At 41.3% G+C, this 24,756-nt stretch overlaps 3 protein-coding genes across 5 annotated transcripts; 2 read left to right on the top strand and 1 right to left on the bottom strand.

Moving 5' to 3' along the window:
- Positions 1-2,049: 2,049 nt before the first annotated feature.
- On the top strand, positions 2,050-3,394 carry RB195_013099 (uncharacterized protein; the record flags this gene model as incomplete). The annotated part of the gene is made up of 6 exons (XM_064202771.1): positions 2,050-2,160; positions 2,221-2,337; positions 2,399-2,437; positions 2,605-2,714; positions 3,150-3,225; positions 3,314-3,394. 6 exons carry the CDS (start codon positions 2,050-2,052, stop codon positions 3,392-3,394), a joined length of 534 nt encoding a protein of 177 aa, XP_064058652.1.
- A 6,520-nt stretch (positions 3,395-9,914) lies between these two features.
- Positions 9,915-15,259, top strand: RB195_013098 (uncharacterized protein; the record flags this gene model as incomplete). Of its 2 annotated transcripts, XM_064202769.1 has the most annotated exons (9): positions 9,915-10,013; positions 10,075-10,113; positions 10,281-10,390; positions 10,762-10,837; positions 13,982-14,131; positions 14,187-14,291; positions 14,544-14,650; positions 15,015-15,087; positions 15,179-15,259. In XM_064202769.1, 9 exons carry the CDS (start codon positions 9,915-9,917, stop codon positions 15,257-15,259), a joined length of 840 nt encoding a protein of 279 aa, XP_064058650.1. The 2 variants fall into 2 exon arrangements, with proteins under 2 accessions (XP_064058650.1, XP_064058651.1); XM_064202770.1 differs by lacking the exons at positions 9,915-10,013; positions 10,075-10,113; positions 10,281-10,390; ... (1 more) ...; positions 15,015-15,087; positions 15,179-15,259 and adding an exon at positions 13,633-13,662 and having other exon boundaries at positions 14,187-14,279; positions 14,544-14,654.
- Positions 15,260-18,291: 3,032 nt separating this feature from the next.
- Positions 18,292-19,911, bottom strand: RB195_013097 (uncharacterized protein; the record flags this gene model as incomplete). 2 transcript variants are annotated; one of them, XM_064202767.1, is made up of 5 exons in its annotated part: positions 18,292-18,415; positions 19,244-19,278; positions 19,330-19,388; positions 19,507-19,616; positions 19,775-19,911. In XM_064202767.1, the coding sequence occupies 5 exons, from the start codon at positions 19,909-19,911 to the stop codon at positions 18,292-18,294; spliced, it is 465 nt and encodes a 154-aa protein (XP_064058648.1). The 2 variants fall into 2 exon arrangements, with proteins under 2 accessions (XP_064058648.1, XP_064058649.1); XM_064202768.1 differs by having other exon boundaries at positions 18,351-18,415; positions 19,335-19,388; positions 19,507-19,521.
- Positions 19,912-24,756: the final 4,845 nt, after the last annotated feature.

The raw sequence follows: 24,756 nt of genomic DNA, 5'->3' as shown, positions 1-24,756 counted from the left end.
GCAGGGAAATTCAATGATTTTCGACAACTTGCATGTGGAAGGAAGATAAGAGTGCACAATAACGATGCCTTCTTACACATCTCGTAGTAAGAAACGCCGCTTCTCACGCCGTTCCTAAGTTCGGTCAGAGGGAATTGAGCGCGGACAACCCCATCAGCGTATTCTACACCACCAAACTCTATATTTGCCTGCAGTGGCCCTGACACCGAGGGTTTCATGATAATTTACCTCCAAATGTTCAACAACGTGTTATCGACTTTTCGATGGAGAGGAAATCAGAGTTTTCCAGGCTAGTATAGCTATAAAAGAGGAAAGAAATATTTCATGAACCATGTAAGATCATTTCTTCTTAGGAGAAGATATTCCAAATCAAACAGTCTATTCTTGGATCATTCATTAAGTATTGCAGTAAAATCAAAGTCACAAGACCCGATCGTGAGTTTCTTTGTTTAGTTATACATATAAACAAGAAAACTCATGATCATATGTACATATCTAGCGCTGAAGAACGTTGAACAAGTGAAACGCTAAGAAAGAAGAAGTATATTTTCAACTGTATATAAGTATGTACACCCATACATGCAAATACGTGCTAATATAAATACATATGTAGACCCCAGGGACATACATACATGCGATAGTCGGAGCCGGTGCTCTGACCCCCTTCACTTTTAAACGGTTGCCGAAATTACCCACTTCACTTTTGGACGGCTATCGAAAGGATCCATTTCACTTGAGCTGCACCCCATGAGCTCAACCTCCTTCATCTGAGGAAGGTCCCCGGAGAGGGGTATTTGGATTTTGGAAAATCAGAATCAGATGACATCCGTTAGAGCTCGATAGAACACTCGATTTTTTCTCTCAACAAAACAAAGAGTTGAAATTGGTCGGGAGATCAAGGTGGCAGAGAATGAGAAAACTATGTACATATGTTCATACCTTTCGTGAAATGTTTAGCGTGATGCATATTTATCGTATCGGAGGTTCGAATCCGTCCCAGTGCTCACCAAGCATTTCATCCCTCCGGGTTCGATAAATTGGTACCAGACTTGTCTGGGAGGATAAAAACACTTATTTGACACATCGGCTAACCCCGCAAGTCATTGTATAGGCCAGATACACGTTCGTGAACGTCAAGCGATTTTGAATTGAATTGAACGTCGTGGCGGATCCCGAGCGGATTGATTAATGCCAGACAATTTATTTATTTTTTACACTTCACATTACAATATATACTACAATCATTAATCTGAGAGAAGTTCGCAGCAAACATAATTCCCCACAACATCCACTACCTTGTGTTCTTCATTATCCACCACCCGTCTGACTGAAACAGCGGAAACTTTCCTCTATTAGTGTTTACATGAAATTACAGTCAGACAACATCCATTCAGTGTATTTTTATTAGTTCGAGTTACTTTCAATCTATAGAAAATGTAGTACATTTCACGGACAAAATTCACGTACGTAACAGAGAATTTGGCATCAATGTCCAAATTCCTTGTATAAAAGTATGTGCAGAGGCCAGTCAGCTACACTTCGCTTAAGATGCACTTACTTTCTGCTATAGTCTTTGCAGTGAGTTTGTTATTGTTCGAATTTTGACAGTTGACATTTACAAACTTATATCTACTCGCATCGTCTGCTGGACAGAAATACCAATACAAATTAAGCAGAATAGATCCCAGAATTGTTCTAGATATTTCCTTTACTACTAGTTGTTCTTATTTCAAATGCAGCAAAACATAACTGAAGTGACCATATTTGGACAATGTGTATATTCGGTTCAAAATTGGTCGAGGCTCAGTGCAGTTGTGTAAGCGACTGCGCTCTGAGGCAGTTGTGGGACTGTAGAGATAAGTGGAGCTAGAGAAGGTCCCACTTTGATCAGAACCGCTCGCTTCACCGCGTGGCTTACACAAGTACACCAATTACGGAGTCCTCTTTTGATCCGAATACAAAAATTAGCTCCGGTGAGGACATAAAACCTTCTTAGAATCAAAATTATTGAAAAAATACTATATTATCTCGCCGATTCCTTCAGATTACATGCTCGGCAGTGTATTCTTATACCGAATGCCCTGCCCTTCTATCAGGCTTGACACCAGATGTCCGTTACTATATACAGAAGGAAGTTTACAGCCAGTTCACCCCATGGTGGTATGCACTTAAGAAATATGCCAGTGGGAAATCCCAGGTAAGTAAATAAAATCTTCTCAGCTTCTGTTCATGTGCAATGTTGTGCAATATAAGACTTTCGTCAAACGGATTACACCGAACTGGCTATCATGGCTGCTGTCTGCTAGGAGACTTTCGAGGGGCAATGTTGGAGAATTGGTTCGTATTAACTTGACTTTCTCTCTATCTTTGTTCCAGTTTAAAAAACAAGTCATTTAAGATACCGTACTCTCCACCGGAAAACTCTTCCAATTACCTGGTACGTCTTCAGAATAACCTCCCTTAACTCAAACTTTGTTCATGTTCAAAGTTATCAGTTATTCGATTCGAACGTCTGCACAAAGTACTTGATTGAATTTCTACAAAAACAACATTTAAACGAGGTTGCACAAGACTTTATTACACTCTTTTTGGACATTCTTTTAGGATTACGACTGTCAAATGGAGCTCAAACTTAAGGGTAAAGGCTCATTGCTTACTAATTTCGTCACCAGTTTGTTTACAAGAAAACCTGATGTTCACGTAGAACACGAAAGGTAAGGCTTTGTCGTTCAAAATCTGCTTTAAATCGGGATGTTGGATCTCATTATGCTTCAACCACAGTATTAGCGTAGTCACAGCTTTGAATTTCTACTATCATTTTTATTGTTACGTGAGCTACATTTCTTCAAAAAGCTATCCCTTGCTGTCACAGTTCGAGAGTCTCGTTCCAGTGAAGACGCTCGTTCACGTTCACCGTCTACTTAGTATCGCTACGTTAGAGTCAAGGGTCACTGGGAGACCATAGTGAAGAAGCGCACAGACACAGGGCTTCTTGTACTTTATTTTATTATATTTGATTACCTATTCTTATACACGTCTGGAACAAACCAGTTATTACAAATACGCGAAGGAAGGGGCTAACGAGTATTCAAAATTTCGAACCTTAAAAAAACCTAAACCTACTTGCTGTGTATTGTTTTTGCTTCCAGTGAGAACGATCCGTTCGACGCTCAAACATTTGCATTTGAAGCCGCCAGCAGATGGGCATTCGAAAAATACGACAAGGTCTTTCAATAATAGTTCTCTGGATGCCATTTTGCTAATGCAGTTGTTATTTTAATTTCGTTTTCCTTTCACAATTAATTAATTGCAGATAAAAGACCTAAAGAGGTTTGGTTGCAACTATCAAGTCAGCGGCAAGAAGCATCATATAGCATGTGACTTCGCTAAATAAATTTTCTAAATAAATATATTATCGGCTTTTCAAAGTTTTTGAAAAAGAATAGCTAATAAGTAGAGTAGTTAAGAATAGTACTTTTTTAAACTATTCTGAACATCTATAGGTCTCTGGCGTATCAATTCGCTTGGGATGCTCCAACGCGTTCGACCGCAATTAGGAATAGTTCTTTTTTCTAAATGAACGGTAAATTGCAGGAGTCAGGAGTTGTATCCTATCAGTGTTTTTATTCTCCACAAACAAATTTAGTACCAAAGCCTGGAAGGTGAAAGTCTGGGTTCTCAGCATGGCGATTTCAAACCATCAACTGTGCGGTCAAAGTTAAATCTCTTACAAACTGTACAACACCTACTCTAAAGTCATCTGCACATTCTATCAAACTTTGGATAAACGGAATAAAAACGGATAATAATAAAATGGTTGTAGTAAAGTCTCCATATGCAAAGAAATTCGCAAAAAGATGCATAAAGGAAAACTTACCACCAGCTGTCTCGGATGTGGGCGATTGCCTCGAAACATCATATGTAATGTCCCTTCATCTTCTATCTGAACACATTGATTGTTAGTTAATCCGAGTTAGATAGTCCACTTCTTATCATTTTGCATATATTCTGTTTGATAGTCTCATTCACTAATTTGAGAGCAATATTTACGTTCTCGTTAATTTGTAAAGGTGCTCATCATGTAGTTCTTTAGGAGTTCTTTATTCAGTTCTTTTGGATCAGTATATATCGTTTCTATTTGTTTATTTGTTGATTTATCCATTTTATTGATGATGGTCTGATTACCCAAATTTGAAGCAGCAAACGGACGGCCGCGTGGCCTGTTATTTATAACAGAGCAAGTTCAAAAACAAAGTAGCGTATCGGTTAGAGGTTCCGCTTCCTGCACGATCTGAGGTTCGAATCCGCCCTAGTGCTCACCAAGTCTTTGATCCCTCCGGGGTCGTTAAATTGGTACCAGACTTGTCAGGGAGGATAAAAACATTGACTCGACACATCCGGTAGCCCCCGCAAGTCATTGTATGGGCCAGTTATAGGTTTGTGAACCTCAAACGATTCTGAATTGAAGAGAACGTGGGGGCGCATCCGAAGCGGATTGATCAACGCCAGACACTTTATCATTATCCTTTAGTCGTCAAAAGTGGAATAAAAAAGCACTCAAGAATGTGATCCACGACAATTACACTATCACAAATAGAGTTGGTACATGGCGATGATAGTGATCATTTTTAATTGTCTTCGAATGAGTGAAGAGAGTGGAGTGAAGAAAAAGCCGAAGAGGACGACGTTACAGGAGATGATCTATAGAAACAATGTTACTTGAGTAAATATTTGTGGTTCGCAAAATTCCAACCCTGAACACTAAAGCTTAAAATTACGACGACCTTTCGCTATGTTTGTGCTAAGAGAACTGCACCGGTGAGAAACCTTAATGGCTGCAGGTCATGATTTTGAGAGGATGCGAAAACCAGTCTAGCTACACTCATCTTTTCCTAATGGTCGTCAAAAAAGGCATGGGAGATGCCGTTCTTTCCTACGAAATCAGTTGCAACTTGCCACCCTTGTTCACGCGCCCCATCCACAAGCGAACGGTCAAGAGCCGATGACGTCTCCTCGGCTGCCTATTCAAGTAAAACCACTGAACAGGCAACTAAGGGAACCGCAGCATGTAAAAATTGTTACGTTTTAACGTACCTCGTCAAAAACACCATTCTCACCCCCGTTTTTAACGACGATTAGGGAAAGAGGGGCGGTACCACGCTGGTTTCCGCAACCTACAGTCCGAACTCTAGGGCTTCGGTGTGGTACCAGCACCACGTCAAAATATTGATGCACTGCTTTTAACAAGGACAACAAATCTCATCATGATAAACATGTTTACTAGTAGAACTCCAAAATGTCAATGAGAAAGCTTCTATACGTATGTGTAAATGTTTTCATTGCCTCAGCTTACATGAAACTATAGTATACGTTGTATCGATAGTGGTTCGACCCGATGTTAAAGGCATCACCCCACGAATCTGAGGTGGTGCAGATTTCAGGTGGAGTATTCGTATACGGGATGGGAGACTACGGAGAGGGAGGTGATTCCGTCCATTTCTTGCTAATTGCCGTAAAAAACGGCCCGGAAGATGCGGCGCCGCACAAGACTGGCGCGCTCCAATCGAACCTCTTGTACAAAATGGTGCGCCAAAACGAATGAAGCCGTATCTTCTGGCCCGTTTTTTACGGCAATTAGGAAGAAATGGATGGAATCACCCCCTTCTCCGTAGTCTCCCATCCTGTATACGGATACTTCACATGAAATCTGCACCACCTCAGATTCGTGGGATGATGCCTTTAAGTCTGATGAGCTAATGAAGCTGTTCAACAACACCAATGATCAAATTTTTACTATAAGAGCATGCAAAGGAATACACTTCACATTTCCGATGCATTTTATTCCTGTGTTAATTCTTCTAGTGAATTTCTTGCTGCCTAAATTCTAGAGGTTGACATTTATAAATCTACCCCTCTTTCAATAAAAACTAAGCAAAAAAAAACCTACTAGGCAGTATTAGACGCGCTAAAGATCCTGGAAGTTTTTAGACATTTCCACATTATTGCAACCACAACAGAATTTAAGGACAGCGTATCACAAAATTGATGTAAGTCACACATTTCCAATGCCAAGACATGCTGCACCAAAATTAAGCTTCAATAGAAAACTTTTCTCTAAAAGCTTCCCAGAGACGCTTAGGAAAAACTCATAAATCCTAGTGATTTATCCAGATTACATGCTCAACAGTGCATTCTTACATCGAATGTAGTGTTTTAACGAAATGGCCATAATAAGTGCTTGATCCATTGCTCGCAGAAATTTACTCCAAGTTCACGCCAGTCGAGGTGGAAAGGGTTCAAGGGAAGAATCGAGGTAGAACAAATAGATTCTTCTCAGCAAGTGTTCTTCTTTAATGTTCTTATTTAAAAAAAAAGAAATTTTTTTCAAGCGGGTCACCATCAACGGTTACTGTTTGCTAGGAAACTTTTTGAGGGGGAATGTTGGGGAACTGGTTTGTAATAACTTCTCCACTATTTTCCCGTAAAAAAAAATCGTTTAGGATACCCTACCCTCCACCCTACCCAAACTCTTCCAATTACCTGATACGTTTTTAGAATAACTTCCCTCAACTCTTGTTCAAGTTCGAAGTTATCACATGAGATTCGAAGATCCGCACAAAGCATTTGATCAAAGTTCCGCATAGCAATATTCAAGAGAAATTGCACAGGACTTTGTTATACTCTATCTGGACATTCTTTCAGCAATACGACTGGGTCGAAACGGTCGACATAACACACGGCTTTTTCTCTCGAGAAAACAAACGGTTGAAGCTGGGAGATCAAGGTGGCGAAGTCTGACGAAACCACAAATGTTCATATCTTTTGTGAAATTTTCAGCGAAATAACCCATTCCTCGTAATAAGTTGGAGTGGTGTCAGAAAATTTGAATTTATGATGCAGTCCAGTATAGCCTGCACAACTGTCTAAAAAGATGCATATTTTCCTCTATTTTTGCTTTTTTTTCTTTAGTAGTGTAAGCAATTTTTCTGAAGATTGAGTCAGTACAATAAACAAATCACCTTAACAAATTAAGAGTTAATAAGAAGCGACTAATGTGATGAGATCCTTCTAGTTCTTAAACCTCACAAAATAACAAGGTTGAAATCATAAAACCTTCTCCAGTACTCAGGGGATACAAGTTTTACTAAAGAAGAAAAAGAAAATGCATAACGAAGAAGCGGTAGGTCAAAACGTTCAAATGCACCTTTTGTATATAACTCAGACTTGGTTTGAGGTTTATGTATGGTTCGAAGTCGAGCGCGTAGGAGCATCCTTTTAGGGATTGATCTACGCCATCCACTCCATCTTTTTTTCCTCATTACATGTCATTATTAGTAAATGTGGCAGAAGTCCGCAACTGTAAAAATTTGAGACAACCCCTCTACGTAACCTTGTGTTCTTCACTGTGATAAATTTTTCATAGTACGTTTATTGCACTACGAACAATATTCCCCACCAACTCACCGAAACAACGGAAACATTTCTAAATTAGTATTTACATGAAACTACGGCTAGACAATATTCATTCAAAGCATTTTCATTGCTTCGAGCTACGTTGAGTCTATAGAAAATGTAGTACATTTCACGAATATATTGTAGAATTGAGGTGTCTAACAGAGAAATTTGGCATCAATGTTCAAAATTTTAATATAAAAGTATGCACGAGGTTTGTGAGCTACACTTCGCTTAGAATGCACTTACTTTCTGTGGTAGTCCTTGCTGTGAGTTTGTTGTTTAAATTCCAAAAGTTCACATTTGTAAATCTACTAAGAGTGCCCATAAGTAATAAGTTATTACGGTCGGAACAAAAAAGGGAATTTACTTGCATTAGTTTTATTTTAATTTTGGTTTTCTTAAATTCTTAGTCGATTGTGTGATCTCTGTCGTTATCCAGAACTTTTTGCCATCTTGCTGAGTCCCCTGTTCATAAAATTTCGTTTTTTCTAAAACAAAATATGATCCCAAGTGAGCACGTAGTTCACCGATATTTTTCAAATTTTTATCCCTTAGAGAATGTCCCATCGACCGGAATCAAAATCAGATGGTGCTATGTCTGGAGAATGTGGAAAAACCTCCTAGTTTGGCTGTCTTATTTTTTCCTGGGTTAATCTTCCCGCGGGCAGGCTGGGATTCTCGTGCTGCAATATTACCGCTTTTCTGTTAACCAAAGCTGGCCATTTTACAAACAATTTTTTTGCTTAATCTATCCAATTGTTGGCAGTATAATTCAACCGTACCTATTTCTCACGATTTCAATTATTTAAAATGAATTGTGCCATCACAGTCCCAGCACAATAACACCTTCTTTATATAGTAATTAATAACAAAGTGAGGGTGGATCTAGATGAGGGTACAGGTGATTGATGAGGAGAAAGTCACTGGTTGGTGTGCTTGTTGTTGCTGTACAAGACCGTTACCAGTAACAATACTTTGTAAAAACTGATCAATTAGTTGTCTCCAAAATAGAGACGTGCGCATTGTACCCCGTTGTTCTCTATTCATCTCAACCCATATACCCCCCCTGTAAACCATATCAATTTCTTGAAGATGTCTTTGGAGTTTTGAACAAGTAGCCTGAAGAGTATTTGCTATGTCCTGAATGCTTAGTTTGGGAACAGTTTCCACCAGTAATTTTAAGGCGTCGTTGTCAAATGCAGGCCCACTTCCATCGCTCTCAAACAAGTCAAAATCACCGTTGGAAATCTTTCCAGGAAAATTTTTTTTTGGAAATTTTTCGAAACAATTTTTGTTTGCTGCAATCGTCGCATTAACACCTGATCAAAAATGAAACAGCATAACAATGCAAATGACAAGGCAGTGACTTAATGTTCTTCTGTTGGTTAATTGCCCGCTATTTTACTTTTATTGACTCAATAAAAAGTTTGAATTTAATTGTAACAAGATTCAAGGACAAAAGTTGCAACATTGTCATATGAAATAAGTCTTTATGAATCCACGCTCTGGACTAGACTGAAGCAAGTAATCCATATTAGCAATGATTGATTACTTATGGATACCCTGGTATAGCTATTCGCATAGTTCATTGAACAAGTATAGCAGTCGAAATTAAGCAAAATAGGTCTTAAAAGTGCTCCAGACTTTTCACATCAATGATTTATCTTATCGTAAGCGAAGCGAGACTTCAGTGAAGTGAAAAATGCCAAATGCTCAAAATGAACTCAGACTCAGCGCAATTGAGTAAGAGGCTCCGCTGGAAACGGCGCGGTTGTGGTGGCGGTTGCGGCCGACCAGGAGTGCAGAGATGAGTGGAGCTAAAGAAAGTTCCACCTCGATCAGGGCCGCTAGCTTCATCGCGTCGCTTAAAACACAGCTTCCTACACAACTGTACCAATTACCAGGTTTTTTTGATTCAAGCATAAAAATTAAGCTCTAATAAGGAGACAAAAATTTCCCAGAAGCAATTTTTATTTAAAAAAGACTCACATATAGTAGGGTCAAAACGACATGAAGCACGTACGCAATTGCGTACGCGCCTTCTCTCGAAGGGCTTCGGTGAAGCGTAGCGGCTAAGAGCGTACTGAAGTCGTACTGAAGTCGTACTGAAGTCGCTGGCGCCACTTCTCGCTGCAGTTTGTGATGGCCCCACCTTGTTTCCAACTGCTGCCTCCACCGCGCCGTTTCGAGCGCGTACGCAAATGCACCGCAACTACACTCATGACTCATGTCGTTTTGACCCGACTATAGTTTGGCGATTCATTCAGATTACATGCTCGCGGGTGTATTCTTATACCGAATGTCCTACAGCCCTATCAGGTTTGACACCAGAAGTTCGTTATTATCTGCTCAAGCAAATTTACAGCCACTTCACACCATGGTATTATTATTGGAAGAAATGGATAAGTGCAAAATCCCAGGTAAATAAATGAAGTTTTCTCAGTTTGTGTTCTCGTTCAATGTTGTCATTTGAGAGTTTCATCAAATGGATCACACCGAACTGGTTATCATGGTTACTGTATGCTAGGAGACTTTCGAAGGGCAAAGTTGGAGAATTGGTTCGTATTAACTTAACCTTCCCTCTATTTTTGTTCCGGTTTAAAAAACAAATCACTTAAGATACCCTACTCTCCACCGGCAAACTCTTCCAATTACCTGGTACGTCTTCAGAATAACTTCCCTTAACTCAAACTTTGCTCATGTTCAAAGTTATCAGTTATTCGATTCGAACATCTGCACAAAGAACTTGAACAAACCTTCACAGAACAATATTTAAGCGAGTTTGGACAACGCTTTATTGTACTTCTATGTGGCCATTCTTATAGGATTACGACTGTCAAATGGAGCTCAAACTTAGGGGGAAAAGCTCATTGCTTACTAGTTTCGTCACCAGTTTGTTTACAAGAAAATCTGATGTACACGTAGAATATGAAAGGTGAGATTCTACCTTGAAAACCTGTTTCATACTGAAGGTTTGGATCTGGTTTCAACCCAGAGTCTTGCGTATTTTACATCTTTGAAATTCCTCGATCATCTATACTGCTATATACGTTATCTATCTTCAAAAAGCAATCATTCGTTCCCACTGTTCGAGAGTCCCGCCACAGTGAGGACGTTCGTTCATCTTTACAGTGTACTTCTGTTCGAAAGTCATAGTGCTTCTTATACTTTATTTCATTTTACCACCTATTCCTACACACTTCTGGAACAAACCAGTTATGGTGAAGACACTGAGGAAGGGCCTAAAGAACATTCCAAATTTTAAGTCTAAAATATTTACTTACTGTTTATTGTCTTTGCTTTCAGTGAGAAGGAGCCATTCGGCCCCCAAACATTTGCATATGATGCCGTCAGCAAATGGTCAAGTGAAAAGTACAATGAGGTCTTCCAATGATAGTTCTCTACAGGCCAATTTGCCTCTGCAGTTGTTGCTTTAATTAAGTTCTTCTTTCACAACTCATTATTTGCAGATAAAAGGCCTAAAGAGGTTCGGCTGCATTTATTACGTCAGCGACAAGAAGCATCATGTAGCTTGTGACTTCGCTAAATGAATTTCCTAAATAAAAGTATTGTCGACTTTTCAGTGTTTTTTTTGGAAAAGAAAAGTTATATTTGCTTGGACTTCAAAGTCATCTATAAGTTTCTAGACCATTAATTCGCTTGATATATGTCAACACGTTGACTTCGAATTTCCTTTTTTAATCCTTTAAAGGCAGCATATCACGAATCTGGGGTGGTACGGATTTCAGGTGGAGCATCAGTATACGGGGTCGTAGATTATGGAGACCGGGGTGGTTCCGCTCATCTCTCTCTGAATCACTGCAAGCAGCCGGCCCCTGACTGCTGTTTTGTACGATGCCTTCTATTGCAGCGCGCCACCCTTGCACGCGTAGCGTCCCTTACTGGCTATCGGGGCAGTCCGAATTGATTTTCGACGAATCGCAGGGCGGAGGCGGTGCAAGGAGTGGAGCGTTGCAATAGATGGCGAAAAAAAAAAACAAAACAGCATTCTGGAGACGGCATGCAGGGAGAGATGAGCGGAACTACCCCGATCTCCATAATCTACGACCCCGTATACTGATACTCCACCTGAAATCCGTACCACCCTAGATTCGTGGTATGCTGCCTTTAAGTGGCGCGCGCCTGAGCAAAAGTGCACTCCATGACGTATATATCCGTCATAAGCCCTAAAGGGAGAAAATGAGCGTGTGTTGGCCTAAAGAGTGACTTGGAGGAGCCAACCGATGCACTGAGTCAGTCTTTCCACCCTCATGTAGAAGTCTGACAGAAATTTATCGACAACGGAGGCATGAAGGACTTGGTTGGCACTGGGGCGGTTTCAAACCATCGAACGTGTGGCTACAGCGGACCTCTGAGCTGCGTTACACGGTACACGCTACACACAGATCGAACAAGCTTCGCTGCAATCTGAGCTCATAGTCGTCACTGCAGACTGTGCACATGCCTAGAAACAGAGTATAGCAGTTTTAGGGCATTATGACAAAAGCAGTTTGCAACAAACAAAAGTCCCACAAGAAAGATTCTAGAATTTCATGGATCGTTAACTTTGTATTTCACACCTTTGTTTTCTTAATCCTCGTTTTTCCTAAACATCTATACTTAATTTATTAATTTAAGGATATCGTCCACCATCGTGACAATAATACTATCACAAATAGAATCAGTACACGGCGATGATATTAACTTTTTCTGGTTGTTTCAGTCTTCGAATGTTGGTAGAGTAGAGGAAATGTTGAAGAGGACGACGAGTAAAGGGAGATTATGGACAATGCTATTTGAGTAAATAGTTGTAGTTCGCAAAATTCCATCTTTTCGCACTACTGCCCAAAATTATGGCAATCTTTTCAATACGTTCTTGCTAAGTGATACGGAGCCGGATCGCCCAGTGGAGACCTCTAAAGCCAACGGATCACGATTTTGACGTGCTGCGGAAACCACTGCAGAAGCCTAGAGTTCGGGTAATAGATTGCGGAACCTCGCTTGGATCCGCTCATCTTTCACTAATCGTCGCTAGCCTGCTTACTAGTAAGTCCCAAGTTCGATCTTCTTAGAATTTTGCCATTGTAAAGTTGAATCGTGTACTACTTTTGCTGAACGAAACCAAATTGTTATCGGTCTTAATTCTGGCTAACGTTTCGGCGTCGTCGCTTTTTTCAGAGCCTGGGAAATTAGAGGCACGTGTAATCTACCCTTCAAAAGCCTCGCCGTTACACAAGATGTAACTTAGCAAACAGATTACTGGAAGAGAACGTCAGAGAAATAGGCTAGAAAATGTGGTCCTCTTGATAGCCATAAACCGCGATGTTAGCGGACTACCGGTTGTAAGAGCAGCGCCGCTAACAGTAACTAATGATGATGCCTCTTGCATCTGACCCCGTAGGTTGAAAACAGCAATGGTCTTTATACGGCGCCAGCTCGTTGGTCACAGCAATCCATTCTTCTTTAATGTTCATGATTGGAGTATTGGCTGTTACAAAAAGCGCTTCCAATGTTTTTCGCGCTAGAACGTCTGGTTCGCCAAGATCGTGACTGCTATTTTGGGGTGTTGTCGTGACATTGTCTGCGAGGAGCACCTCTAGTGGTTGATAGTTTCGACTTTTGAGCCCATCTAGGTGCTCCTTGACCTGGGTATAGTCGGGTCAAAACGAACATGAAACACAGACATTTGCGCAAGCCGCTGCGCTCAAAACGGAGCGGTGGAGCGTAGCGGTTGGGATCGTGTAAGGATCCACGCTACCGCCACACACCTCTTCAGTTCGCCATGGTCCCACCTCGATTCCAACCGCTGTCTACCCCTCACCGCTTCCGAGCGCGGCCGCTTGCGCAACGGTCCGTGCTTCATGTCGTTTTGACCCAACTATACATAATGCTCTTCCTACTTTGCCAACATACACTGCCCCACATAACTGACCTGTGATCAGATAGATGACTCCCGATACCACGTTTACAAGCAGTACTATAAAATGTCAACGAGAGAGCTTCTATGAGCGAAATGTTTTCATTGCTTCAAATTACATGAAAGCATAGTATATGTTGTATCAATAGTTGTTCGAAACGATGTTAATTCTGGTAAGCTAATAAAGTCATTCAGCAACACCAACGGTCAAATTTTTAGTACATATAAGAGCATGGAAAGGAACACTCTTCACATTTCCGATGCATTTCATTTCTGTGGTAATTCTTTTGGTGAGTTTCTTATTATTTAAATTCTGAAGGTTGACATTTGTAAATCTATCCCTTTTAATAAGAACTAAGCAAAAAAAAAAAACTAACCAGTATTATACGTGCTAAGGATCCTGGAAGTGTTTTAGACATTTCCACATTAGTGGTAATTCTTATTACAACTACAACAGAATTTAAAGACAACGTCACTAAATTGATATAATTCATATATTTCCACTGCCAAGGCATGCTCTAACAAAATTAGGCTTCAATGAGGGACTTTTCTCTGAAAACTTTCCAGCAACTTTTAAGAAAAGCTCATGAATCCTAGTGATTTATTCAGATTACATGCTCAGCAGTGTATTCTTACACTGAATGTAGCGTTTTAACGAAATGGCCACAAGAAGTTCGTGATCCATTGCTCAGAGAAATTTATTTCAAGTTTACTCCACGGTGGTGGTCATCGTGGAAATGGTTCAAGGGAAGAATCAAGGTGAAATAAACAAACTCTTCTCAGTATGTGTTCTCCTTTAATGTTGTCATTCAAGGCTTTCTTCAAATGGATCACACCGAGTTGGCTATCATGGACATTATGGCTTTCGCGGTTTTCATATGCGCCCTTATCCAATGTTAAAGACTTGGTGTGTATAATTGTAACTTTTTCTCAACCTTTACCTCAGTTTAATGCGAACACATAAGGTACCCTACAAACCGAAGATTCTTTCACCGATGCACTGGATACGACGACTATTCTCTCTTGAATATCTGGTGCGTTTAACTTTAACTGAATGTATTTGATTCAAAGCTGCACAAAATAGTTTACGAAACGTCGGCAAAACAATAAATTAGGCATCGTTCCAGCTATTTAGAAAATTTCATTATACTCTATTTGGACAATTTTTCAGGATTACGACTGTAACTTGGAACTCAAACTTGCTGGCAAATCCATTAAACTGGTCGAATTTTTCTTATCATTCGCAGGTGGAAAAGATCTCCAACTAAAATATGAAAAGTAAGATTTTATCTTTCAATATCTGTATCAACAAAGTGCAGGTTAGGATCATATTAGATTGCAACTGGAGTTTTCCTTGAGCCCCTTTTTCAAATTTCTACAACCATCTATACTGCTTGTCAGTCTTCAAAAATCAGCTCCTCATCGCTATCGTTTGAGTCTAGTTGCAGCGAGGATGCTCCTCTGCCTTAACTTTTTTGTTTCTTCCCAAAAAGCATAGCACTTTTATATTTTACTTAACCACCTAATTTTATGCTCGTCAAGAACGAACTATTTATGATAAAGACATTAGAAAAGAGACTACCAAATTTCCTAGGATTCAAATCTAAAATATTTTCTTGGTGTTTACTGTTTTTGCTTTCAGTGAAACAGAACACTTCGATGCTGTACAGTTTGCAAGAAATGCCGTCAGCTCGTGGTCAGAAAAGCATGAACAGGTTCTGGAATAATTACTTCCCACATGTCACTTCCTTCTCCTGGTAATTATTTTGATTTCTGATTTTTTTCTTCACAATTTCTTAATTCCAGATCAAAAAGCAAAAGAGGTTTGGTTGCTACTACCACAAAAAGGAGTTGAAGCACTCTGTCGCCTGTATTTTTGCAAACTGAATACTGCATACATTTTCGAATCCGTAGTGTTATTGAAAAAGAGTGGCGATATGTCTGTTTTGATAAAAATTATTTGTACGTCGATTAAACCTCGAACAGAGCTTTTATGCGCTCATAATGAAGTGAATCACCCATCTAGTTTAATTGGGACACAAGCGACTATTTCAACTAGATGCTTTGTGGAAGGAACTGAAAGAATTTAAAAATAAAAGATAACGATGATAATGGCTCAGTTTGTGATGGGATGCACAGAGCACAATTTGCTGTCAGCGGTCCCGCATATGCGCAGTCGGTTTAGAAATCATGACGTCACACGTGATGGTGCTACATCGTTGAAGGCAGTGCATCACGAAATTGACGTAGTGCGGAAGCCTCAGGGAGTAGAGATCAGGTTGAAGATCAGGAAGCCCCGCGCAACTTTTCCCGATCGTTCTTCAAAAAAACTTCGTGGGAAAGACGTTTGTTCCTACGAAGCACATTAGAACACGTCCTTCTGTAAATGATCCAGTCCTCTCAGCAACGTATCGTATTGAATTTACTTGAATAGGCTGCTGAGGATGCATAATCAATATTCGACCGCTCGCTCACGAAAGCGGCACGTGCATAGGAGATGTGCGTCCCAACTTACCTCGCAGGGAGCAACGCCGTCTTCCACGCCGTTTTCTTACGATGATTAGGAGAAGTTGAGAGGAGCCACATTGGGTCCCGTAATCTACCACACGAATTCTGCGGGTTCCCTGCGGTTTTCGTACTACGTCAATTTCGTGACCGGTTGCCTTTAAACGATTATATAGTTTGCATGCAACAACATGCCCCATCATTAAGATTTATATAGGTGCCAGACCCTATATCTACGTGGACGGAAGTGACGCTTATTTGATTTCTGTAGAATAGAGAGTAGGGAGTGCGTCCTAGACAGAAAACACGCATGAGTTGCGACCGACGGGTCGCGTTCAACTGAACAAACATAAATAGAAGCAACTATAAATGCACCACAGATCTTAAATCTTGGTACCGAATACGTTTGATAATTGATTGCATAAATGATTTATTATAACAATTCTACAACCTTTCATCAACAGCACTACTAATCTTGGGAGAAGAGCTCGAAACTGCAGCATTTCCGCGCTACCAAAACTAAGACATGTGGTTTGCAAAAGTTGGAGGAAACTTTTACATTTCCTGTGTTGAACATTGTCAGCCAATCATTTTCACCTATTCTCTAGAATCACAGTCTATTCCCAAATTGATTTTTCTTTTGTGGGGGGGGGGAGAAAAAAAATTTTAAAAAAAAAAAAGAAGATAATAGAGAAGAAGCAGAAGAACATTCTGAATACGCTTCACTTGAGAAACTGAAAATAGCCAAGATTGACCGACGGTATTGATCGTTTTTATTAAACAACGGCTAACGTTTCGGCGTTATCAATTCAATTTAAAAACTGTTTCAACATGCCGAGATTTAAAGACAGTCGAACATGGGCAATATCTCCAGAGTCATCCTAAACATTGCCTTCGAGTTTTTGGCTTACTCAGGAGAAACATTCCAAATAGTTTGTCTCCCTAATAACTGATGTATTGACAGCGACAGCGACAATTAGATACACCCCGAAAACCGTAACACGTCTGTCACAACTCACTGAACACCCACTTTGCTTGATATTTGTATTCTACACTTCGTAAATCGAACGAGGTACACGGCATTTTGGTCGAGGATAATAGTTACTGGAGCCTATGCAGATTCGTAGGAACAGAATAAATGTGGCAATTTAGGGAACACTTGTTTTGGAGCATTGACACAAAAACATTTTACAACAAAAGCCCCACAAAAAAGTTGCAGAATCTTATTGATTGTTAGCTTATTTATTCACACTTTTATCACTTTTCTTAATTCTTGTCAAGTATATCGTCAAAACTTGATGGGCCCTCAGGAAGATATGTCATGCTATCATAGTGCTATTGTGATAAGAAAACTAATACTATCAATATTAGCATGTTGCGATAGTATTGACATTTTTTTTCTTTACTTTAGAATTTGGAATGTTACAAAGAACCAAATACTTGCAGTTTGCTAATTCTTTGAGCACAAATACTAAAATTATAACAACATTCTCTATACCACTGTGCTTAATGTAATGTAAAATTGGCTTTCTGAAGGACCTAAATAAGAACTACAGATCTCATCTCGACTAACATGTTTTCAATTAGTAAATCCTCTAAAACTGCGGCAATAAAGCTTCTATTTAATATGTTCATAATGGCTAGCTCTACGTTGAATCCATAGAATTTGCACTACTTGTACTACCAGTGATGGTTGGACATAATATAAATAATGGAAATAATAAATGAAGTCATTCAACAGCAACAATGTTCATATCCTCAGTATAAAAGTGTGTAGAAAGTACACAAACACATTGATTTTAAGTGTTATCGGTTGGTGTGGTAATCACAGGTGTGAGGGGTTGAAAACGTTCTCATCATAGGTGTGATAGAGAGGGGCAATACCCTTCTCAGCTGAAGAGGGCGTCGAAACACCGGCTCCAACTATCGCATCTGTGGTTCCGATGCCCTTTGACTACATTCTTTTAAAAGAACAATTATGCATAATCTCGCAAAAATTGACCCGCATCCATATAGAATGTCACTTTCAACTTCATATTCAATTTCAGGTCTAGTAGGGGCGGGTGTAGTGCTGACGATAAGAGGATCCGCTCATAGGTGCGATAGGGAGAAGGCAGACCCTCCTCAGGTGAATGGGGTTCTTTCGACACCCCCCCCCCCAAAAAAAAAAAAAAAAAAAAAAAAGAGAAGGGGCAATTTCGCCAACCGTTCAAAAGTGAAGGAGGTCAGACCACCGGATCCGACTATCGCGTTTATGGATTCGCTGATCTGCGCGATCGATGGTTCGAAATCGCCCTAGCCCTACCCAAGAATTTCATCCCTCCGGGGTCGATAAATTGCTATTAGTTTAGAAGGATAAAAACACTGAAAAAAATAAAAAAATACTAATACAAACTAACAATAAAAACGAAATACTAATACAAACTAACAACTAATAAACACGAAATTTCGGCTTGCTTACGCAAGTCATTGACTACCCACATGCACGTCCGTATACCCAAAGCGATTCTGAATTGAAGTCGAACGCGTAGGCGCATCCTAAACGGACTCGTTATTCTTTGTCCTTTACCAATTTTCAACTGTAGTGGTGGAATTTTCAGGAAGTGCAAGAAATTTCCTCCCATCTATATTTGTTCATTACGAGTACAAGCTACATGATTGAGCAGAAATCAATAACGGGGAAATGTCAAGCACGTAATAAATTTTACATCTGCAAACTTGCGCACCCTATTACAGATAAATAAGAATGTAAGGGAGCGTCGAGGAAAAAAGGAAAGGAATGAACTTGTGTCGTAACCATTTCATCGTGATTCCAACAAACCCCTTGCTTTCTATGAAAAATTGACGCTGAAGAGCTCTAACGACAAGTACCAATTGTCTTAAAGGCATCACCCCACGAATCTGGGGCGGTGCGGATTTCAGGTGGAAAGCTCCTATACGGTAGATTATGGAGAGGAGGGTGATTCTTTCCATTTCTACCTAATTGCTGTAAAAAACGGCCAGGAAAATACGGCGCGTCAAGAAGAAATACACGGAATCACCCTTCTCTCCATGATCTACGACTCCGTATAGGCATAACCCACCTGAAACCCGCACCACCCCAGATTCGTGGGGTGATGCCTTTGAAATTAGTGGGAAGAAACATTTGAAGAAATATATTGAAACCCTTCACATCTTTCTAAATCCTAATCGTAAACTCTTGAAAAATATAGGAAATGTTAACCTGTTCATAAGAAGACTAGATTCTTGTTGCTAAAAACTGTAAACGATCCAATGTCACAGAGCCAGAGCAACGTTCAAAAATCAATGGACGTTAAAGTAAACATTTCTTTTTAAAAAAAGACATCCTTCACAAGAAACACCCACGCCTCATCGACATCCTTCCACTCTTCGCTGCAGTGCTGAAACTGTACTGTATATGTAGCTCCATTATTGCTTAGTAGCTAATTTGCCTCACGACATCGATTTGTTATGCGTCCTCTCACAGGGGACCAAGGATGTTTGCAGAATCCTGATACAATCCATACGATGTAGCTAGGAAAACCATTTTGTACCCGTTAATTTCTTATTTCCTTAGAAGAAAGATACGTATACAATGACAAGGATACAATTTACAATGGGAAACTCACGAGATGAACTCACGGCTCCAGTTAGCACGAGAAAGTCACGGTAATATTTTTTCCGCAGTTCCCAACATGTACATCGTTCAAACGAGAGCAAGAGCAGTTCCTTCGGTTCTCTTTAAAGCAAAGTTGAAGTGCATCAAAAACTTTAAAAAAAAATGAAATCTATATATTCATATCCCTATGGTGTTTAAATAAATGTCCAAATAATTCCACGAAAGCTAACAGAGAAAAAATGTTGTGCGGTATGCATCGTGCAGAAAATAAATAATACTGCATGAAGTAAGGAGACTGTAACATGAGATCAAGAGCAGATGTAATCAAAAGGATACGAAGGACGGTGCAGTTGCGTGAGCTGCAACGTTCGAAGCGATGCGGTTGCGCTAGAGGCTGGGATCGTGGTGGGACCATCGCGAACTGCAACGGCAGTTTCTGGGAAGGGTCCGCTAGATCCTATACCGTTACGCGTTACATATTATATTTAAAATCTGTTCCAAACTCCCAGGTGCTTCGTTTAAAAAGAAAAACAGAGCTCAAGAGATAGACTGAAGGCTTAACCCAGTCCCGTACCTATAGTCAGATCAAAACGAATTGGAGCGTAATGTCATTACGTAAGCGGCTGCGCTCCAAGCGATGCGGTGAGGCGTAGCGGTTAGCACCGAGGAGGGTCCTCTCCAGCACCATTTTTCGTTGCAGTTCGCGATGGTCCCACCTCGATCTCAACCTCTAGCTCCACCGCGCCGTTTCGAGCCACTTATGCCACTGCACCTAGCTTCAGGTCGTCCTCACCCGACTGGAAGGAGATGTATAACGATAATACTGTGCACGAGGCGAAGGCGTGCGTGACTTACCACGAGCGCGTTGTAGTCGCACAGCGAGCACTCAAATCAGCTATCTTTCACCTATCTGTTGGAGCGCTATAGGAGGACAGGGCGGGTGTAGCGCAGTTCCGCTGCCTGCACGATCGATCGGAGGATCGAATCCGCAGGTATCACCAAGATTTAGATCCCTCCGGGTTCGATACATTGGTACCAGGCTTGTCTGGAAGGATAAAAACACTGGTTTGGCACATCGGCTATCCCCCTCTAGTTATTGTACAGGCTAGTTACACGTTCGTAGACCTCAAACGATTCTGAATTAAAGGCATCACTCCACGAATCTGAGGTGGTACGGATTTCAGGCGGAGTATTCGTATACGGGACAGTAGATTATGGAGAGTGGGTGATTCCGTCCATTTCTTCCCAGTTGCCGTAAAAAACGTCCCGAAAGATGCGGCGCGTGCACAAGGCTGGCGCGCTCCAATCGAAGTCCTTGTAGAAAATAACGCACCGGAACGCCCGAAGCCCTATCTTCCGAGGCGTTTTTACGGCAATTAGGGAGAAATGGACAGAATATCACAGCTCTCTCCATAATCTACGATCCCGTATACGAATACTGCACCTGAAAACCGTACCACCTCAGATTCGTGGGGTGATGCCTTTAACCCGGCTAACTCAGCTATTCACTTCCAGTGATAACCTGTCGATCGATCGCTTTCTGAAATACTTCTCAAATGATTAAACGAGAACGACATTTGACCGTTAGGAACAATCTTCGCGCTCCATGGACGTTTCTAGTGTGCCGATGTGCAGGCCAAAAAGAGCGCGGCTGAGTGTCCCCCCAACTACACTTAGCCCCCACAAACCTAATTAATGTTGTATTGGTGTGGGGGAAATATAGTTGGGGAGGGCGCACTCATTAGCACTGTTTTTTTCTGGACGCTCTATCTTGCTTTTTTCCTGTAGTAACCTTAGCTTACATGTCATAGATCCTCTAAGACCAATGCTTAGGTCTTAAGGTCAGGCTGATTTAATTATTTATTTCCAGAAATAAAGGCGCCGCTGAGTGGCCTCGTTTCCCTAAACTATATTTCACCCTTGATGTCCACCATTCATAGGTTCTTCATACCTGCTAATTAGTAGTGGCGAAAGTGATGGCAGCGGATCAGTGCAGAACGAGATGTGACGTGCGCCGCCGCCAGCTGTCAAACTGGTCCAGTTCGCGTCGTCATGTTCTTGATAAAGCCAAGTCGCATTTTGTTCATCAACTCAGCATTCCTGTATTACTTTTGTGCCATGAATAGAAAGCAATTTCTGTGTTATTTCTTATTTCGTTTATTACTCCATCCTCATTTAATTTTGTGATCCTTCATGGATCGCGGAAACGGGACCTTTCAAGGAGGATTCCTTCCTACTTCTTTCTATAAAATAACTCTATAGTTAGTCTTAGTTCGTCTGCTTTAATTGCGCTTCAGACAACTGCAGCAAAGTTAAGCTTATGAGTACATCCACAGATTTTGTTAAGTCTGCAAATTTACGTTGGCCTTCTCTGCATCTTTTACAGCAACCTGGATCTGGACCAACGGTGAGCGTTGCGCTTATCGTGATTGTCTATCTATCATGTCTCTTGACTTCCAGATCGGGTTGAAGCGGGGTTAGATTTTAGCTATAATCGGGTCAAAACGACATGAAGCACGGTGGAGTTGCGTAAGCGGGTGCGCTGGAAGCGGCGCGGTGGAGATGGCGGTTCGAATTGAGGTGGGACCATCGCGAACTGAATGCGAAGAATGTGTCAGCGAGGGTCCCCCCTAGATTCTCACCACTACGCTCTGCAGCGCTGCTTCGAGCGCAGGCGCCCACGCAACTGCACCATGTTTCGTATCGCTTTTACCTTACTACACTTATAGAACTGTCAAAACGACATGAAGCTCGGCGTAATTGCGTAAACGGCTGCGCTCGAAACAGCGCGGTGAAGCAAGCGGTTCCGATCGTGATGGTACCTCGCCAGATCCCCCTTGTCTCTGCAGTCCGACTCGCTCGCAATCGCGTTGCGCACGCGGCCGCTTACGCAACTGCACCGACCTTCATGCCGCTTTAAGCCGACTATACTTCAAAAAAATGTTAACAGATTGGGATGGTACCTGCAGTCTTTTTCCGCGATTTTTGTTAACAGATTGGGATGGTACCTGCAGTCTTTTTCCGCGATTTTTGTTAACAGATTGGGATGGTACCTGCAGTCTTTTTCCGCGATTTTTCGATTTTTTCCTTCGTCTTTCCCTCTCTGGTTAATTGCTTATGTTTCGTAGTCCGCTGATTTACTTCATCATTCTATTCTTCTCTTTTCGACCCTATTCGGTGCAGTTAATACAGACGATTACGAGTCGATTCTTTCACAATTTCGACTCGAACGAATGTGGTCTGGTTCTGCACAAGAATGGTTTTATCGTATCCGCTTTTTAATTACATTCCATGCATTCATGTTGCTATAGCCGATTTCCCAAAGTCCCTATTACCAAATCTTCTGTCCTTCCTTGGACAACTTTCTCTCCAGTCATCAGATAAGAAGTAAAATTATTGCTAAAGATACTGTCTTCTAGCTAAACATGTTTTCTTGGTAGTTGACAGCGGTCAATTTCCCCATCACAACACATATATGCTCAATTTGGTGAGAGAAAGGGTAAGGAATGACAACGAATACTCTAGGATATGTAAATATAATGTGATGCGATCGATACATATCGATCAGTCTCCTACTAACGAAATTCGGAAATGAATATAGAGTCTTGATCCCAAGCGTTATCGGCAGCGTACCACGAATTTAACGTAGTGTAGAAACCTGATGGAAAACATGCGGCTGGGAACTGGGAACTAAGGCGGTTCTCATGCCGGGAAATGAAAAAATGACTGGGCCACCATCATATTCGTAATCTCTATCTCGTGTGTTTTCCACATTTCGTGAAGCGATGTCTTTAATGTCTCGAGAGTGGATGATTGAATCATGGAGTATGTCGAAGTGTTAAAGTCAACATTTTCCAACCAGTGAAAACAGAGCGTCGCCGTACTCATTAAAGGCATCACTCCACGAATCTGAGGTGGTACGGATTTCAGGTGGAGTATTCGTATACGGTACGGGATGGGAGACTATGGAGAGGAGTGATTGCGTCCATGTCTTCCTAATTGCCGTAAAAAGCGGCGCGGAAGATACGGCTTCAGGCGTTCTGGCGCACTATTTTCTACAAGGAGTTTGACTGGAGTGCGCCAGCCTTGTGTGGCGCAGCATCTTCCGGGCCGTTTTTAACGGCAGTTAGGAAGACATGGACGCAATCACACTCTCTCCATAATCTCCCATCCCGTATACGAATACTCCACCTGAAATCTGCATCACCTCAGATTCGTGGAGTGATGCCTTTAAAGAAAGAAATATGTTGGAATACTCGGTACGAAGCAATACGAAGTATCGCTCGGTGGGCTGGGACCATCGAGGTGGGACCATCGTCAACTACAGCGATGAGTAGTGCTCACAAAGATCCCCTTCAACCCTTACCGCTACGCTCCTCCGCACCGCTTCGAATCCAGCTGCTTATGCAACAACGCAGACCTTCACGAAGCTTTGACCCGACTATACGTCACCGAGATTTGCTTCGAAATTCGTTCAAAGAGAGCCAACCACCATAATCCCTTGTAATTTTCTGTTCCTTTTCAATTTTCTATTCATGGGAATTCCCTAATTTTTCGTATCAGTTAGGCACCTAGTCTCGTATTCGTCACTTTTTCGATTCCTCATGATTAAAACCCCTTGGCGCCAGTTGAGTAGATTACTCGATCGAGAATTGATCGAATTGGGGAGTTAATGTCATTCTTATCTAATAAAAAGTTCAGCTGATTCAAATCCAACGATTCATTCATCCATTCAGATTCATTTAATTCAAAGAGAACGGCTCTAAAATACATGAAAATTTGAATGTTCTTGAGTCGTTGTGTTCAATGAGGAGGAGAAGAGGTCTTGGCCTGACCATCATCCCTATCATGCTCATCATCGGTGGATGACATTGCAGTCTATGCCGCTGATCTAGCTTTTTACCAATAATAGATTGCAATCCGCGCTGATCATATACAAACAGCGAAATAACTGTGAGAAAATAAAATACAGTTCACTTAGTAATTCATGAGATCTGAGTTCGAAAAGAAGTCACAAATTGTATCCACCTCCCAAGGTCATATCGAAGTATAGTAGGACCAAAACGACATGAAGCACGGTGCAATTGCGGACGCGGCTTCTCTCGAGGCGGTGTGGTGTAGCGTAGCGGTTAGGAGCGCGCTGGAACCCTTGCCGCACCACCCATCGCTGCAGTTTGCGATAGCCCCACCTCGGTCCCAACTTCTGCCTCCACCGTGCCGTTTGGAGCGTGTACGCAAATGCACCATGCTTCATGTCGTT

Source organism: Necator americanus, chromosome V (assembly GCF_031761385.1).
Source record: "Necator americanus strain Aroian chromosome V, whole genome shotgun sequence".
In the NCBI taxonomy this organism is placed as follows: domain Eukaryota; kingdom Metazoa; phylum Nematoda; class Chromadorea; order Rhabditida; family Ancylostomatidae; genus Necator; species Necator americanus.
This window is presented reverse-complemented; position numbering and strand designations above follow the sequence as displayed.